Genomic DNA, 17,499 nt, shown 5'->3' with positions numbered 1-17,499 from the left:
GGTGACCAAATGGACATTTGCTAAGTTCTTTAAGAAAGCTTACAGGACAAAGCAGAGGGTTTCCCATGAAGCAAATGGGTCAGAGCAAATAGGAAAGGAGAATAATTTGGCTGAGAATAATTGAAAAGCTTTCATTGTGAGGAGCAAAGAGGCCAAATGCTAGAAATGGGCCCCTCAGCCTTGGTGAGCTAGATGCTGCTTCAGGCTTTTTCCAGAAGATGCTAAAAGGTAGAAACTCAAATGTGTTTTTTTCAGGAGCTGCCTCTCCTGCCAGAAGGAGGAGTGAGCTCCCTGCAGAAGCCACCACAGTGAGGTCTCACCAGCCACATCCACCACAGGGACCTGTGATGTGCTGTGCATCAGCTGTCACCATGTCCCCTGGCCAGGGGAGGTCTGGGGCTGGCACATGTCAGCAGGGGACAAGAGGCAGCACTTTGTTGTAAGGAGGTGGCCAAGGCTCCATGTGCAGTGGGCAGGGAAGAGCTTCACCAACCTTCACTCTGCACAGCTGAGATAAATGGCCTTACAAAAAATTAAACCTGGACCAAATCAGCCTCTAGCCACTGATGACATTACTAATGAAGCAGGACCCTGCCTCACAAAATTTGGGCTTCTGAGGGGACCCCAAGGTGTGTAAGGTGTATCCACCCTTCTATAAGAATGGCTCACTGCTTCTATAGCCCCTCCTTAGTAGCTGCCTTCCTTGGCACTGCCTGGGCACTAAAGCTGGGCCAGCAGAGCTTGCGCTAGGAGCATCTTGAAATAAAATTGCTGTTCAGGTTTGCTCCCACAGGGGCAGGAGGAACACAGCCACCACTTCAGCTTCTGAACTACAGCACAACAGATGTTCTTGGGAAATCCAAAATCCATCAAACTCACAACCACCTCATCCTCCTCCAGGGTTGTCAGAAAAAAACCAAACTTTTTAAAACCAGTGAGACACAGTGAGGCACTGCTGATTGCCAACATGAAGTAACCAGGCACATACCTCCTACAGATGCTCCACACAAGGCAGAATCCCACCTGTAGATATCCAATTCCTCCATCTTCCTCCCACCTTATCCCAATGCATCTTTTTATCCACCCAGTAATCACCTTCCCAGAGCTCTCCACTGGGCTGAGGAACCTCTGGGCTACTGACCAGCCTCATTAACTTTCCCTACAGCTCACACATGGGCTATGAAGGGGGCTCAGCTCATTTCCCACCCCAGCAGCCCCTGTTAACTCATGAGCCAAAGCCAAAGCAGGTGCAGCAGTGCTCCCTGCAGCACCTGTGAGCACTGTCACCTGCTCAGGAGGCTGCAGGTGCTTGTCTAGGCTTCGGTGCCTCTGCACTTATTTACACCCACGGCAGAATAAATGGAATCTGGCCTTTCCAAGTTTTATTTCTAGAGCTGTAAAATAATTTCAGCCTCCAAACATATTTATAGCAAGGAAACAGTAGCTGGCAGAAGAGAGTGAGTGTGTTCTTGGGTATATTACTGCCTCTCACCTCATGTAATATTCATTTGACTAAGGCAACTCTGTTGCATCTTTGCCTATATATTGCAATTATCCAGTGAGAGTTTCTTGGGGAATCTGGTGCTGTTCAAATTAAAAGAGGACAGCAAAATTGTGCCTGACTGAAAAGGACAAAGTTGCAGCAAGGATTGAGAATGAAAGCTGGAGCCAAGGTCTTTGGCTAGTTTCTTTAATGACCAGAAATAGGTGCCTGCACCTTCCATTTTCAACAGGGAATGTTGAGCAACTAAAGGTACATTTTTTTGTCTGATGTTCTGAGTTCTTAGTTCATTCACTTGACCTCTTGAAATATCCTTGAAATCTCCCTCAGTTTGAGAGTGCCCCCCACACTATGCCACCTTTTTCTGGGTTTAGGTTTGCATACAGATAGAAAAGCTGTTCAACTGTGAGTGTTTGCATGGGAATTTATTTAGTTGTTGAGAAATTAGTTATTATTGAGTCGTTAGAAATGAGGTGATATCTCAGAAAGCTAGAGTAATAAAATTACTGCAATAATATTTTACTGTTTTGCTCTAAAACCCTCAGTTACAACATCTCCTTTGGTGTGGCACTGCTGTCAAGAGTAGTGAGCCATGTCAGAGAACTTTCCTTTCCTCTCAGCAGCAAAATATGTGGTCATCTGCAGCCCAGAGTGCTAGGCACTGGGTTAGGGGCCAGCTCAACACCTCTCACACTCAAACTATTTGTTTTGCAGATGCTGAAGTGCTGCTCTTTCCTTTCTAGGTCACTGGTTATTGATTGCTGCATGAAAAATCTCACATGGGTGGCAAATTCAACACTCCTTTCCTGGCACTGCCGAGGCAGGGCACTGACTGAAGTGCCCCCACCCAGGACATGCAGAGAACCCAAACCTCCTTGGAAGCAGCCCCATCCCTGCCATATGGACAATGACCACACTCTGTATTTGTGGTTGTTGTGGTGAGTGAACCAGGCCTAGGCAGCAGCGAGGCTCAGGAAAGGGATGCATAACAGCCTGGTCTGCCAGAGGGAGAAACTGAACCCCCCTAAAAAAGTCAATGGAATTTTGGAGGTCAGTACCCGTGTGGGCCAGCCCCTGCAGGAATCACATGAATATGGGCTCATCCATAGATCTCCAGGATGCATGGCCTGCAGAACATCGACTCCTAGACAAAGACCCATGGCTACATCTCACTGATGCCAGCTGCAGGCCCAGAGGACATGGGCTGTTCCTGTGAGATGCCCAAAGGGAGCATGATAAAGGGCACTGAGAAGTGGACCTGATTATGCAGAGGGAGAAGTTGGTGCTTTCCCAGCTCCTGAAAAATATTGTGCAGGAAGAAAACCCAACACTGAATGTTGCACCAAACAAAAAGACAAAGTCAAGCTCCAGGATGCTATTCTGGGGCAAAATGATCGTGCCAGCAGTGTAAGGATGGAGGAAAGAAAGGATGAGGGGGTGCCTACATGGGGCTGTGGAGGAACAGTGTCTCTCCAGGCTGGGGCAGAGGCACCACTCACATCTCACTGCAGGTCACATAGATATCAGTTCCAGCACCTTTTGCAATTCCTGAATGGCATTTGAGACTTGCCAAGAATGTCCACTGTGTCTCTCTTTTTGGGGCCTCTCTTACTACCTCAATTTATAAGCAGGCAAAGGAAAATAACCATCACCTGCCCTTCCCCCTCCCAGCAAAACCCTGTTCAGCTGCATTTCAGCAAAGAGCTTTTCCAATATTAAAAGTACACTTTATTTTCTGTACAATTCTTATCCAAATCTCCAGGTGTGGAAATGTCCGCCGTGTCCCCGGAAAAAGTTGCAGATTGTTCTGCTGCCATGAGGCTCCATCCAGAACTGTCCAGGAGGGGCACAAAGCCAGGACCAACAAAATCAAGTGCTGATGCTTTTTAGGTGCAGGGAGGAGAGCAGGAAGGAGAGGGAGGGGAAGGCAGTCCTGCTCTGCTGGGGAGTCATGAGTGACCAGAGCCTTCCCTGGGTGGCAGGAGAGGCACCCTCAAGTTCACGTCATCGTTCGTGCTTAGTGTGGGAGTCGCTGCGTTCAACCGTCACCCCGTTCCCATTCCGCGTCACCTCCTTCCTGTTCCAGTCCTTTTCCAGGTAAAACTCAGCAAGCACGGGGCAGTGCTCTGAGGCCACCCCACCCCAGGACCAGTTATCCGGGATCCATGGGTTTGTGAGCCCTTCTCGCACGACAGCCCAGTGGCCTGCATCAAAGAGAGTCACAGGGAAAACGTTAAGTGACACCGCATAAAGCGAGGCGAACCCAGCTCCAGGTTACATGACCTCACTCAAGCAACTCTACCTGTGAAAACCTTTTTCAGGCTCCGACTGATCCAGATGTTATCCAGCGACTTGGACCCTTGTGGGTTCTTTGTGCTGATGTTGGTGAAGGTGCTGGAAGGGACCAGGTGGTGAAACTTCTCCTTCCTCAGGATGTCATGGTCGCTGCTGTCTGGGGCCTGGTTAAAATCTCCAAGGATTATTACATCTTTTTCTCCTAGAAAACAAGAAAAATAGAAGAAGAATGGGAGCAATGGACATCCATCACTCAAGTACAAGAGGATTAATGGAAAAAGGAAAAATACAAATACTGAATAAACAAAGTGATTGCATTCTGAACTCCTGAAATAAATGTTGTTTAAAGCCCTTTCCACTGACTATTTATTCATGGCCATTCTCTTCATGACAATAAAACCATCCAGTACATATTTGATGCTTATTTTTAAATATAATCTCATTTATTATAGGGTCATAGAATCATAGAAAATGCTGGAAGTTGGAAGGGCCTCATAAGGGTTATCAAGTCCAACTCCTGGCCCTGCACAGGATACCCCAAGTCACACCATGTGCCTGAGAGCACTGTTCAAACACTCAGGCAGGCTTTTCTGCTGTAATCACTTCTCTGGGCAGCCAGTCCCCATGCACTCTCTGGGTGAGGAACTTCTTCCTAACACCCCACCTAAACCTCTGAACTCAGCTTCAGGCCATTCCCTCAGGTCCTGTCCCTGGGCACAAAAGTGAAGAGATCAGTACCTGCCCCTCCTCTTATCCTCCTGAGTATGTTCAAGATCACAATGAGATCTCCCCTCAGTCTCCTCTTCTCCAGGCTGAACAGACAAGTGACCTCAGATGCTCTTCATACAACTTCTCCTCAAGGCCCTTCACCATCCTCATGGTGTTCCTCTGGACACTCTCTAACAGCTAAATGTCTTTTTTATATTGTGACACCCCAAACTGCCCCCAGAACCTAAAGTGAGGCCACCCCCGTGCAGAGCAGAGCAGAGCAGAGCAGAGCAGAGCAGAGCAGAGCAGAGCAGAGCAGAGCAGGACAATCCCCTCCCTTGCCCAGCTGGCCATGCTGTCCCTGATGCCCCCTAGGACATGGCTGGTCCTCCTGGCTGCCAGGGCACTGCTGACCCTTGTTCAGCTTGCCATCAACCAGGATCCCCAGGTCTTTTTTCCACAGGGCTACTCTCCAGCCTCTCATTCCCCAGTCTGTGCACCCAACCAGGGTTGTCCGATCCCAGGTGCAGAATCTGGAACTTGTTAATCTTCATATGGTTGGTGGTTTTCCATCTCTCCAGTTTGTTGAGGTCTCTCTGCAGAACCTGTCTGCCCTCAAGGGAGTTGACAGCTCCTCACAATGTAGTGTTGTTTCCAAACTCAGTATTCCTTCAAGTCCCATGTCCATTTCTGAATGCTGAAGAGAACTGGGCCAAGGATGGTGCCCAGTGACTAGATGCTAGCCTGATGTCACCCCATTCACTGTAAATTTTTGGGCCTGATCTGTGACCTGGGTGCTCACCCATCATGTAACATGGTTATCCAGCTGTGTGCTGGACATTTTGTCCAGAAGGGTACTGTGAGAGACAAGCATTACTGGAGCCCAAAGATTAGTGTCTTTTCCTTGCTACTCCCTGTTAGTGACAAACTCAAAGACAAGCAGTTTGTCTCAGTCTGAGTCTCAGAGGTTTTTAGAAACCTGTGTCTCTTTTTTTGTTTTGTTTTTCTGCAAGAAATATCTTCTGGCTTTAGCTTATGTGGACATTTTTTTAATAGATTTTCTTTAAGATTCAAGGACACTTTTGTGAGGCACCCAGGAAGATGCAGCCTTATGCTGGTATACACCACAGTGCCAAAAGTGCAGTGCTCATTCTAACCTCTGCATAAAAAAACCCCCACGGAATGGGACCAAGGAACAGTCTGCAAGCCTGATGGCAGAAGATGAGTTGAGAAACCACACAAACACTCCCTGACTACAACTTTCTTCTGCCTGACTGACTGAAGGGATGTTGCTCAACTTAGAACAGAAAATTACTTCAGTTATGTTTTGTTTCCAACCCTAATGAGGGAGAATAGAAACTCGAGACCCTTAATCTTATATCCACAATGTCTGCTCTCCTAGCCCCACAGATATGGATGCAGACATTCCAGCTGTGCCCTTGGGTAAGAGGACAAAGCACACACCTCTGCCCATCTCAAACCACTGCCAGAAATGTCTGACAAGGCAACGGAAGAAGAATGCTGAGAGCTGACCAGAGATGCTGCCAAGTCACTGCTTGGCACTCAAGAAGGATGGTGAAACGAGGCACAAATGCACCAAAAAAAAATTATCCCAAAGCTGACTTCAGAGGAGAGATTTATGAATAGCCTATAAGCTTTTTCTTTCCTGGGATTGAAGTGTGAGAGGGGATGGGATCCGACGGAATGCTCTGGATAAATCTCATTTTTTGCTGTTGCTGTAGAAGTAGTCATCCAGGAGAGGGAGCACAAGCTCAACAAAATCTATTCCACTCCTGTCTTGCAGTGCAGAAAAGATGAACTGGGAAAGGGCAAGAGAGCAAGTGAGACTGAGGGCATACTACTTACAAATACTTCAAAACATGGTGCTTGCTAAGGTGCAGAGGGGCAATGAATAGTTAGTGAAATTATTTGTGGTTTCTCTACTCTTTGTAAGTCACAAATCATATTGTAAATAACATGAAGTTTAAATACTATTCTATAAAGCAGTCATTACAGCAGTCTTCCCACCTTTGAAGGAAAAAAATCCACCTGAATATGAACTTGAATTTTTTTAAGCTCCATCAGAACCCAAAAGAAAAATCAGTCGTTGTCTAATGGAACGACTATGCCTGCTGTGAGCTGGTAGTTGTGAATACATCTCATGACAAAGATCTTTTGCAAGATTTCTTGTTTGGCAGGACCAGGAAGCCTGAAATGTAACTTTGGTCCTTCAGTGCTAACACTTGCTTAATGGCCCAGGCAGCACTTGGCTCCTTTCATGCTTTCATCTCCACACTATGTTGGAAAAGGCCATTACAGAAACCTCTGAAGCACATCCTTGGTATTTAAAAAGGTTAGACAGGCTGGGATCTTAACAGCAGTACCTTGATTATGCACAAAATCTATTCTATCCTATCCTAAACGATGCATGCTTTTTTTAGCAAATCTTCAAGACTACCTCTCTTACATGAAATATCTTTGAAAAAACCCCACTGTACTTACAAGTGAAAATTTTAACTGAAAATTTTAACCTTTCCATTCTGGAGAGGTTAGAAACAACAGAGGATAAATGATCCAGCACTTGGATGTATGCTTGGAAGGAGGTAAGCAGTCAGCTTGAAGCTGACTGCCCAGGAAGGGAATCACTATATTCTTAACCCATTTAGAATTTGCATTTAGAATAACTAAGCATAAATCATAACAAAGTGTAAAGTTGACAGACGGAATAGGCTGGAGCTCGTTAAAGAAGCTGAAATCCCATTTGCCACTGGGGCGAGAAGGGAGTGCTCTTGGTTCCCCTCTGACAGGAGCTCCTCAGACTGCAAAGGAGTGGGGAATACATCAGGCAGCCCTGTGCTAAGGAGGGAAGAGCAAGCAACCAGTTTTCTAGACAACCACCAACTTCATTTCCCCTTCGTCCTGGCTCACTCTCAGCCCTGCCCCTACCTCTGCCAGCTCCTGCAACAACAACAACATCATGCATGCCAGCACTGCAGTTTTGTGTCTGTCTGCCTCCCAAGACCCTGACAGACATCCAGACATGAGAGGGAAGGAAGTGAACCCACCTGGATGCTCCCAAGTGTGTGACTCTGTCTCACTGGACACTCCTGGGTCTCTCAGCAGAGGCAGGGAGCAGAGCTGCTCACAGCAGCTGCAGCTCTCAGGGGTCTCATGGATGAGCCCCAATGGCTCTCAGCCAAACTTAGCAAAAGCTCTGGAAGAGCATATGGGCATGATTTCTTCTTTCTGGAAGAAATCATACCCTTGCAAATAATGAGGGATGATAACTGATCAAAAACTGCCATCATGATGCCCATAGTTACAATCAGACGGAGAGAAAAACAGAAAATTAAGACAATGCTATTGGTGCTGTGCTGTGATTTTCCTCTTTTGGAAGAAATGAGTTTAAGACTGGCAGGGCTTGATTCTGCTCCTCAGGAGCCAGAAGCTCCTTGGCCAATGCAATCTGGTCCTCCTCCTCCTCCAACAGACAGAGCAGTAGGAGCTCTCTTAACAACCAATCTTCTGCTGCAAAGGTCCCTGGCACAGACTGTACTGTCCACAAGGACCCAGAGCCTCCATCTGTTGGGACATGGTGGCATAAAGCCCACAGCGGCCAGGCACGTGTCCTGTTCATGACCTCTCAGCAGTGCTCTCACACACGTTCACACCCTCTGGGCCCAAAGCAACTGTGCCTTGTCAATGGAGAACTCCTCAGGCGAAAAAATAAGTCTGGTCTGTTTGCAAAGGCATCTTCAAATTCACTAAAGCACTGGCAAATTTTGGCATTGCCTGCAGGTGGCTCTTGGCCAGCAAAGCAAAGCAAAAGCTTAACTCAGCCCTCTGCTGCAGTGGCTGAGCTCTGGTGTGCCAAGGCAATCAGCTGAGGGACTGACAGTGCCTGCAGAAGGTCTGCAGTGTCAAAATCTGCCTCTCTGCAGGAACAGGGAAACCCTCCTTTGCTTCATGGCAGGGCAAGGGGACATCTGTAGGACACACTCCTGATTTACCATGATTTCCCCCATGAATTAAACAGACTCTTAAATGCTCAAATCCTTCCTGGACAGAGTGACACACATCTGATGGAAGGATATGATGTTACATTGGCTGCTAAGTCTTCTCAGAAGTCTTGTAAGCCCAGTCCCTGATGCACGGGTAACCCATGGAATATTGCTGAGCCACGTGGAAGAAGATATCACAGAATCGCAAAATGGTTTGTGTTGGAAGGGACCTTAAAGATCATCTAGTTTGAGCCCCCTGCCATGGGCAGGGACACCTCCCACTAAACCAGATCATTCAAAGTCCCATCCAGCTTGGCCTTGAATACTGCAAAGGAGGAGCATTCACAGATACTCTGGGCAACTTGTGCTTCGCCACTCTCATTATCAAGAATTTCTTCCTAATATCTCATCTAAAACTACCCTCTTTCAGTTCAAGGCCATTCCCCCTTGTTCCATCACTACATGTCCTCGTAAAAAGTCCCTCTTCAGCTCTCTTGTAGGCCCCTTTCAGGTACTGGAAGACTGCTGTAAGATATTCCCTAAGTCTTCTCTTCTTCAGACTGAACAACCCCAGATACCTCAGCCTTTCTTCACAGGAGAGGTGTTCTAGCCCTCTGATCATCTTCAAAGCCCTTCTGTGGACTTGCTCCAACAGGTCCATGTCCTTCCTACACTGGGGATCCCAGAGCTCTCCAGGTGGGGTCTCATGGGAGCAGATTAGAGAGACAGAATCCCTTCCCGCACCCTGCTGGCCACGCTGCTTTTGATGCAGCCAGGGATGAGGCTGACTTTCTGGGCTGCAAGTCGACATGGCTGGGTCATGTCCAGCCACTCATCCACCAGCACTTGCAAGTTGCTCTCCTCAGGACTCTCTCAAAGCACCCAGCACCCTGGTCCCTGGGTCCAGCCACTACCAGGACATCTAGAATAACATCTGTGTGCTGCCTATGGTCACCACACTGGAGACAAACTGGTGGAGCTCTTGAGAGAACACATAAGCGCTGCTGCAAAGAGTTAACTATGAGCTAACAGCCACTGCATCTCTCCAGTACTGATGAAAGGAAGAAAAGAGAGGGAAAAAGGAACCAGGACTGACCAATATAATGGGATAAATATGGGGATACTATGCCCTGTGTTAAGGAAGGCTGTGGATAGTAAACAATGTTCCTCAAATGCTCACCTGCCTCTTAGTGAGAATAAAAGATAACAGAACAGGCATCTGTTAGCAAAATGGGAACAGAAACTCAAATTTGCAGTACCCACACACAAACCAGTTCTTACTGCCCATATTTTGTGGACTAATTTGAAAGAAACTGGAGGATGGTGGTAATTTTCAGCATGAAATTCATTTTGGCAGGGTAATTCACTACTTCAAAGTCACATGTGTGTGCACTACCATTTCCTTAGGAGACCACACCTGCATCCCACAAGTTTGGAGGAATGTGAATTTCTTCTTTTGTGAAAGACTAAGCCAAGAACAAGCATGCTCCAGTAATGTGCCTGCCATATGAAAATACTAAAACATGAAATAAAGAGAACACCAACAGTCTAAATTTAGATGAAGTGGAAGTGCAGCTCAGTTGACTTCAGAAGAGCTACACATTTATCCCATGTTTCAGCTCAGCCTTTGGGGATTAAACAAATGATCCTTTTGTTTACCTTCATCCTTTCCAATTTTAAAGTACGTGGACAAACACTTAAATCAGTAGCACTCAAAATAGCTCTGACAGGCTTCTGCAGCTCAAAAGGAACTACAATAGAACACGCAGAAAAACTGCAAATACCTCTAGAGTTATACAAGAGGGACATTAACACTTCCAAGAGACCAAACTTGCTGAGCTGGGCCAAGTTGAAAATCATCACGCGAAGAACCTTGCAACCCTTTCACATCTTTCTTGAGCAGTAAACAAAGGGCTAGACTTTTTCTGTTCCAGTAACAAGATCAGCAACATTTAGAATCTAAACTACTTTGTTCTGCTTCACAGGAAGTTAAACATAATTTGCAAGCTAAGTAAAAAGCAAACTCACAGAAATTAAGTAAAGAAATCCAGCTGCCTAATCCAGTGCTCAAGGTCAGGTCTAAATTCTGGTGTCATTTCATTCTGTTGTAAAGCCAGAGCAACTTATTTTAAATCAACAAAATTATTCTACATATTACATCCAGGTACCAAAGCAGGATTTGGTCTCTTTTCCCATTAGCAGCCATCTACAAATTTGCATTGGGTTTTCCAAAGAGCTTCCAATTATCCAAAACTTAAATATATAGAGCTATTTCTCTTGGAAGGAAAAAAAAAAAAAAAAAATTAAGCTTTGATCACAGATAGATGTCATTTCCGCAAAGCACTTAAAATAGGGTCTCAACTCTAGTGACTTTTCTTTCCTTTTGCAGAACTTGCTGTTACAGTAGCACAAAACCAGAAGGAATTTAATTTGAAAAAATGGTGTCAAAGCCAGTAGGATCTCCTTTGCTATTTGTGTTAATCAGGAAAGGCTGTAAGACAATGAGCAAGGGAAAACACGTTTGTCACGCTATGCATCACACAAATATGGGTAAAGACAATTGTGAGGCTGATAAGGGTATTTCTGAAATGCTCACAAAGTTCACTCTTTTATAAATTCCTTTGAATTAGATAGTGTGACAGCTGGCAGGAAAAACCCCTGCCTTACCTTTCAGAGTCTCCTGCAAACTCTGTGCACAGGCTGCCAGTTTGTGGCTGTCGTGGTTCTTCCCGCTGTTCTCTGCTGCGGAGGGCGGCAGGGCCAGGTGAAGGTTAACCACGGTCAGGTCATTCATTCCAACCTGGGGGGCAAGGAGGAGAAATCAATGCCGTGCACGTGGGGGATGGAAGGTCACAACGCAAATCCACGTGCTGGCTCCCAGCACTTTCAGCAGTAAATCGGAGCAGTAGGACTCACACTGCTGTGTATGTGGTGTATCTTGGTGTGTCTCAGTGTGGGGAGGAAGAGGAGGGAGGCATTTGCATTTTGCAGCTTTGTTTGCAGCAACCTCATACCCTCCCAGTTCTGGAGAAACTGGTTTGCATTAGCAAGCAGCTTCCTTTCACCACTGTGGTGAAAAAGTCAGCAGAAAGAAGTCAGCTGCTTATGAAAATCAGTTTATGTAAAACCAGTTGTTAATAAGCTACAAATAATGTCATGGTCATTACAGGGGCTAATTACGGCTGTCTTGTGATTAGCCCTGGCTTGTCACAGAGAGTAACCAAGAAACTTAATGTACCTTGAAAGGAGTTGTTGGCTCCCTCCAATCTCCTGTTCATCTTCTGGGAATCATTTTGACCTATTTGTACCATCAATTAATTACTAATACTTTATTTATTAATAATTATTCAATTAATGCTTCTCACAAAGCATTCTCATCATACCAGAGATGTCAAGTTCCCTAAACTGGACCTTTTCATCACAGACTGTGTGGAGATGGGCTCTCTCTGCTCATATGTTTGCTCCAGCATATGCCCAAGAACTGGTTCCAAAAGTGATGATGTTCTTTTAGATAGGTTTGGCCCTAGTGAAAAAGCTTTAAAATGGAAACTCTGAAGTGTGATAGCAATATAACATAGGCCAGCCCATCTCATTGGAGCACTGTGTCTTACACACACACATACTCTTATATATATATATATATATATATATATAGTATTCACTTCCATTCTTCCTGCACTCATCCCTTTTTGTGGCATGGACAAGAATCCCAGCCCTGTGGTCTGGCTTCTATTGAGGATCCACTGACCCTCAGGTTCTCAAATACTGCCTTGCAGCAGGGTTTGCTCCCACAGGGGCAAGGGAAAGGACTGACTGTGGTGAACTACCACATGTATTAAGGTGCATTAAGCACCTATCCATAATCAAGCAATGGGACAGTGATAAGAAGAGTCAGAGGCTCATGCAAATTTTTATCTGTGAGAAGGCTCTGTCTCTTTTCACCATTGCCAAATTCTTTTTAGTAAAAGTTCTGCAAGGTTGGACTGGTGCTGTGGCAGTTACCTTGAAATGTGCAAGATAAGGATGAGGATACGAGTGCCTCCCGTTGCCATTAGTCTGTGCAGTCTCCTGAGACGAGGCATCTTTCAGCTCAATGCCAGCTGTTGTATCCCAGAGGAAGCCAGAATATTCAACTCCCTGGAATTAAAAAGGAAGGAGAACAATATGGTAAAAACAAAACATTCTGCCCAAATCTATCTATCTATCTATCTATACATCTATCTATCTATATTTATATCTATCTATATCTATATCTAGATATCTATATCTAGTCATGGTGCCTGCCGAGGTCAGGAAGCCCAACTGGCTATGCCCAAGCATAAAATAGAAACAGTTTCCTGGGCTTTTAGTGGAAGATACAGAGGACAAATAGGCTTCTTCAGTTCACCCTTCCAAAACTCCCACCAGATGTGGGAGGAATGCTTCCTGGGAAGCTCCACTGACTTCACTGAAGAGTGAGTGTGCCAAGCTGAACCACTCATCACTTTGCTACTCACAGCCCCTCACATCTGCACACTGGCTGTTGGACACCCAGCTAATTGCAGCACTGCTCCAGTAAAGCCAAGGATTTAATAGTCTCTTTTATCTTCCAGAGGCTGAGCATGGTCAGGACCACTGCAGGGCTGAAGGGTGCTGCCCCTCGTGTGCGTGTTTGGGCTGACATGTCCCCATTTCCTCCTACTCCAGGCAAGGCATTGGATACCTCTGAGCAATGTGGTAGTTTGTTACCCTCATGATTAATTGTCTAACCATGAGTTTGGTGCCCTGAGGTCTCACTGGGTGACTGCTAGGGCTTGCAGCAGATGATGCTGTGCACCGTTTTTCCTTCTCCCCAGGCTCCACACCATCTCACTGCCTTTTTTCAGCTGCAAGCTATAAATATCCCAGCCCCTTCAGTCTCTTAGAGTGAAATCTGGTCTAGATCTCTCAGCCCTATCAATTTCTCTGTCTTTTCCAGCTTGTATGTTTCATGCTCAGCTCTTTGCTCCTTTCAGCTCTGCTTCTATGATCCTAAATGGGATTTTATTTTTGGATCACTTCATGACATGGAATTGGCATTTTCAGAAAGCTTTCTATGCTGGTCACACCAGCAGCAGTATCTAATTCAAACACTGTCAGCCTCTTCTCCCACTGCCCAGACACCATTTCCCTTGGCATCATTCAAACCCACTTCCCTTAGCAAATCACAATTAAATCTGTTTCAAGGAAGAGTTTTCTCCATTTCAGCTGCAATAAAAAAGTGTTAACTGCTTCACTGACTTCCCAAGAGCCTTGAAAGGATTAAGGCTGGTTCAAATTCTTCGGTAGCTCCTTTGATATGTCACCTTTAAAATACTGACAAAATTATTCCACCAGTAAGAAGCCTAAGGTCTAAAAACTGATACAGGAAAAGATGTGAAATAATAAAACTGCTGCCAACAGCTGTTGGCTATTTCCAGGCTCCGGACTTCATATCAACATGGCAGTCAAAAGTAATTGCCTGGTTGAAATGCTCAGACTGTATGGAAGAACAAGCCAGAAGCACCATCCACCATTTTGTGTTATTTAGCCCTACACAGCATCCCAAAATCACCTTGTGCCAAAGATGCTGTGTTCTCGGGGTTACACTGTGTTACCTCACTGCATTTGTGTACACAGTGCTCAAACCTGAAGGACTAACTAGCCCCAGAAAAAGAAGAGACTTTTTGGCTTGCTAAAAGGTTCTACAGCTCAGCCAGATTCCTGTTAAAGCAGCTAAAAGGAAGAGCCAAGTAGATAAAATTTCTATTCTTAGTTTAGCTGCACATTTCTCCCATTATTTTGGGAACTGCTCATTCTTATATCCCTGTCTGTAAAACAAGGTGGATGATAATTTTTATTTAGTCACCCTGTAGTCAAAGCTTCCAAAGATTGTTATCTTTGGAAGTACAGCTCAAGAAAGAACTGACTAAAGACTCTGAATTTAACATAGAAATTCTGAGATATTATTAATAATTCTTGGTAAAAAGAGAAAAAGTGGAGGGAACTACTTTGACAGCTTTGCACAACTATTTATATTCAGTGCTTTAATGATCTGGCCTAACAAGAGATCCCAAAGGAAAACTCCAGCCACAAATAAAAATGTCCTGAAGGGCATTTACATTCTGCACTGCAATAAGTGTGGATTGTATCTAAACTTTAGATACATTCAGACACTCTGTATCTTTCCACACCCTTCTTGACACTGTGTGTCTGTCTAGCTAGAGTACAATCCTTGTGCTGCCCAGGTGGTGGGTTTTGTTTTGTTTGGATTTATTTTCCCCTCATTCTTGGGTTTTTCACCTCCTAAAAGGAGGTGCACCTGCGAAAACATGAGTCCAAAACCAGTGAACAGTGATGCAACCTGATTTGGAAAAGTCAAAATAGAGAAATGTGGATTCTAAGCAGCTTGGCTACAAGACACAGCTGCAGCCACTAACAAGAGTGCTCAGAATAGATCATTCTGGATCAATAGATTGCTGAAGACTGCCCCATGTGCTAACAGGCACTACTTGTTACGTGACAGGTCTCAGATCCTGCTTCTACCCACAACAACATCCGGCAACACGGCAACAACTGCACCATGAGAACAACCCTGTTCAGCAACAACTGTCTCCAGCTCAAGGAGGGCACTGCTCTGAAAACTCATTAGCACCCTTAAAGGTGAAAAAGAGAGATTTCCCTCAGGAGAAACTGCTTTTGGGGACTGTCAGTGATGTCCAGCCTAGTGCAGCTACACTTTGAATATTGTCAAGGGTAGGCAGGTGCAGCTGTCGTCACCTTAATAAATCAGTACCTTCCTGCAGTACCCATTTAAACACACACACACACACACACACACACACACACACATATATATATATATATATACACACACATATATACATATATATGTATATTGTCAGAGCAGAAGATGCTGCAGGGAAAAGCACAGTGCAGATTTCAAATGGAGTCCACAGCATTTTTAACACCTGTGCTGAGGACTCTGGGGAACACAAAACGTAAACCCTTGCAGGTGAGGATGACAGGCTGCAGGGCTCCTCTGAGGACTCTTCACTTGCAAACTAGGAAAAGGGTGGGAAAATGGGAAGCCCTTCCAAATGCCAGCCAGTGCAGCACCAGGGAGCAAGCTCAGGTGACTTGCACAAAAAATGTCAGAAGTACTGCAGCCTGCCAGGGGAAAAACTCAGGACTCTTACCTTGTCCAAAAGCATGGCTTTTCATCTATATATCTGTACTGCTTTTGTCCACCTCCCCCAAAAACACACACACCAAGTACACACACACATCTTCCTCCTTACAAGTGTGCCACAATTCTTCCAAAATGTAGAGTCAAATTAAAAGCTATAGGAACTTAAAAAGCTTAAAAAACAAGAAATGCAAACCTTGCCAAAAAGGATTTGTAAAAAGCGTTGCCTTGAACATTCAAATATGTCCTTGGTCAGAGGGGGGGAAAAAAGCAAAGCCAAAGTTCAGACTTAGGGATTAATGTACCTTGTGTAGCTGGCCTGAGGGCTTTTCGGAAACAACACCCTTCCAACATCCTCTAGGGCCCTTCCACTTGCGGATGTTTGGCAGCGTCGGCTGGTTCAGCTCCATACAAAACTAGAGAGAGAGGAAAGGGGAAAAAAAATAACATCAGCTTGGAGAGTTTTAAAAAAAATTGCAAAACAAAGTGTGTAGTAAAGCACTGGTAAGAGGCACAGAGGAGCACAGGCTGTGCTCTCTGCCTTCCCTGAAGGCTTGCAAAGGAGGTGGTCCGAGCCACATCCCAGGGTGACTCACCCCCAAACTGGAGATAAATAAAAGCTAAAATAACTCAGTGCAAATCCTGCAAGGAGAACATTTATCCCTCAGACCCTTTTCTTTTCCTCCAGAGCTACTTGTTTGATTGGAAAGGGGTTTCCTCTGTGCTGCCTCCGAAGACGCTGGCTGCACCATATCCCACCCCTGCCTGGGGCTTCACAAACAGCTGCCAAATCCTCCTGGGGGCAGGAGGCCCCCATAGCGTGGCTGGCCCCACTCCAACAACACAGCCACTGGCACGACATGAGAGGAAGGGTGTAGGCCAAGCGCAGTAGCTGGAGTTTTGGGGTTAAGGCTCCTCTGACTTTACGCCAGGGACACGTGCTCGATTTCCTCAGTGCATGAAGGAAGCAGCTACACACTTGCACGGAGTTCTAGCACGTCCTTCTCATGCTTCCCAGAGGTGCTCATCTCCTTGGTCACTGCTGAACAGCCACAGCACTCAGACACCATTACATGTCCAAGCTCAGGGTCAGAGCTAGAGAGGCTGCATCCTAATGCCCAGCAGATCAGAGACACCAGAACTGTGGACACTGTGGAGAGCCCCTGAGTCTGCCTGATTAACATCTTGAGATTTAAATAAAAGTAAGTAAGTAAGTAAGTAACTAACTAACTAACTAAATAAATAAATAAGAAAAACCACCCTGGAATTTCTGGGATCTGAAACTTCTTATGCAGATAATATATTATATGCAATATAATACTTTTTGTTAGGTGTTTTTCAAAACCAGGCTCAACAAGAGCTAGAGTCCTTTGCAAGGCTGATGTTGGCTCCAGGCAGGCTCTGGCTGGAAGCTGGCAGGGATAGGCAGCAGTCAGACGCCCTAGCTGTGGCAGAGGTTCTGGCTGTGAGGAAAGGGGCTGGGAAAAAGTCATCCCTGCGAAAGAGCAACAGGGACTTCCACCGTGCATCATCTTGTTCTGGATATTGGAGAAACTGGGTTGAAATGCAGAGGCTTTCACAGTGAAGAAGGATCCTCGGACAAAGTCTTAGATCCAGAACACCCCTCCAGATCAAGCAGCAATTTAACAATGTACACGCAAGGCAAACAATAATGTCATGTGCACAGTGACTCTTTGCAGTGGGATGTGTCTCACACAGTTTGAAGAGCTACAGAGCTGCACGGATATAAGTATTTCCTACACGGCTATCAGTAAAATGATGGGATAGTTATTTTCATGTTTACCTTT

General features: G+C 45.5%; 1 protein-coding gene across 1 annotated transcript in view; it reads right to left on the bottom strand.

Moving 5' to 3' along the window:
* Window positions 1-3,206: 3,206 nt before the first annotated feature.
* EEPD1 (endonuclease/exonuclease/phosphatase family domain containing 1) overlaps window positions 3,207-17,499 on the bottom strand; it is a 62,561-nt gene continuing 48,268 nt past the window's right edge. The window contains exons 3-7 of the mRNA XM_050970717.1: window positions 15,997-16,107; window positions 12,508-12,642; window positions 11,173-11,305; window positions 3,804-3,998; window positions 3,207-3,705 (exon numbers count right to left, since the gene is read on the bottom strand). Of these exons, the coding sequence (XP_050826674.1) occupies window positions 3,506-3,705; window positions 3,804-3,998; window positions 11,173-11,305; window positions 12,508-12,642; window positions 15,997-16,107 (774 nt within the window). The 3' untranslated portion in view covers window positions 3,207-3,505. The remainder of the gene's footprint in view (window positions 3,706-3,803; window positions 3,999-11,172; window positions 11,306-12,507; window positions 12,643-15,996; window positions 16,108-17,499) is intronic.

Source organism: Serinus canaria, chromosome 2 (assembly GCF_022539315.1).
Source record: "Serinus canaria isolate serCan28SL12 chromosome 2, serCan2020, whole genome shotgun sequence".
Lineage (NCBI taxonomy): Eukaryota > Metazoa > Chordata > Aves > Passeriformes > Fringillidae > Serinus > Serinus canaria.
This window is presented reverse-complemented; position numbering and strand designations above follow the sequence as displayed.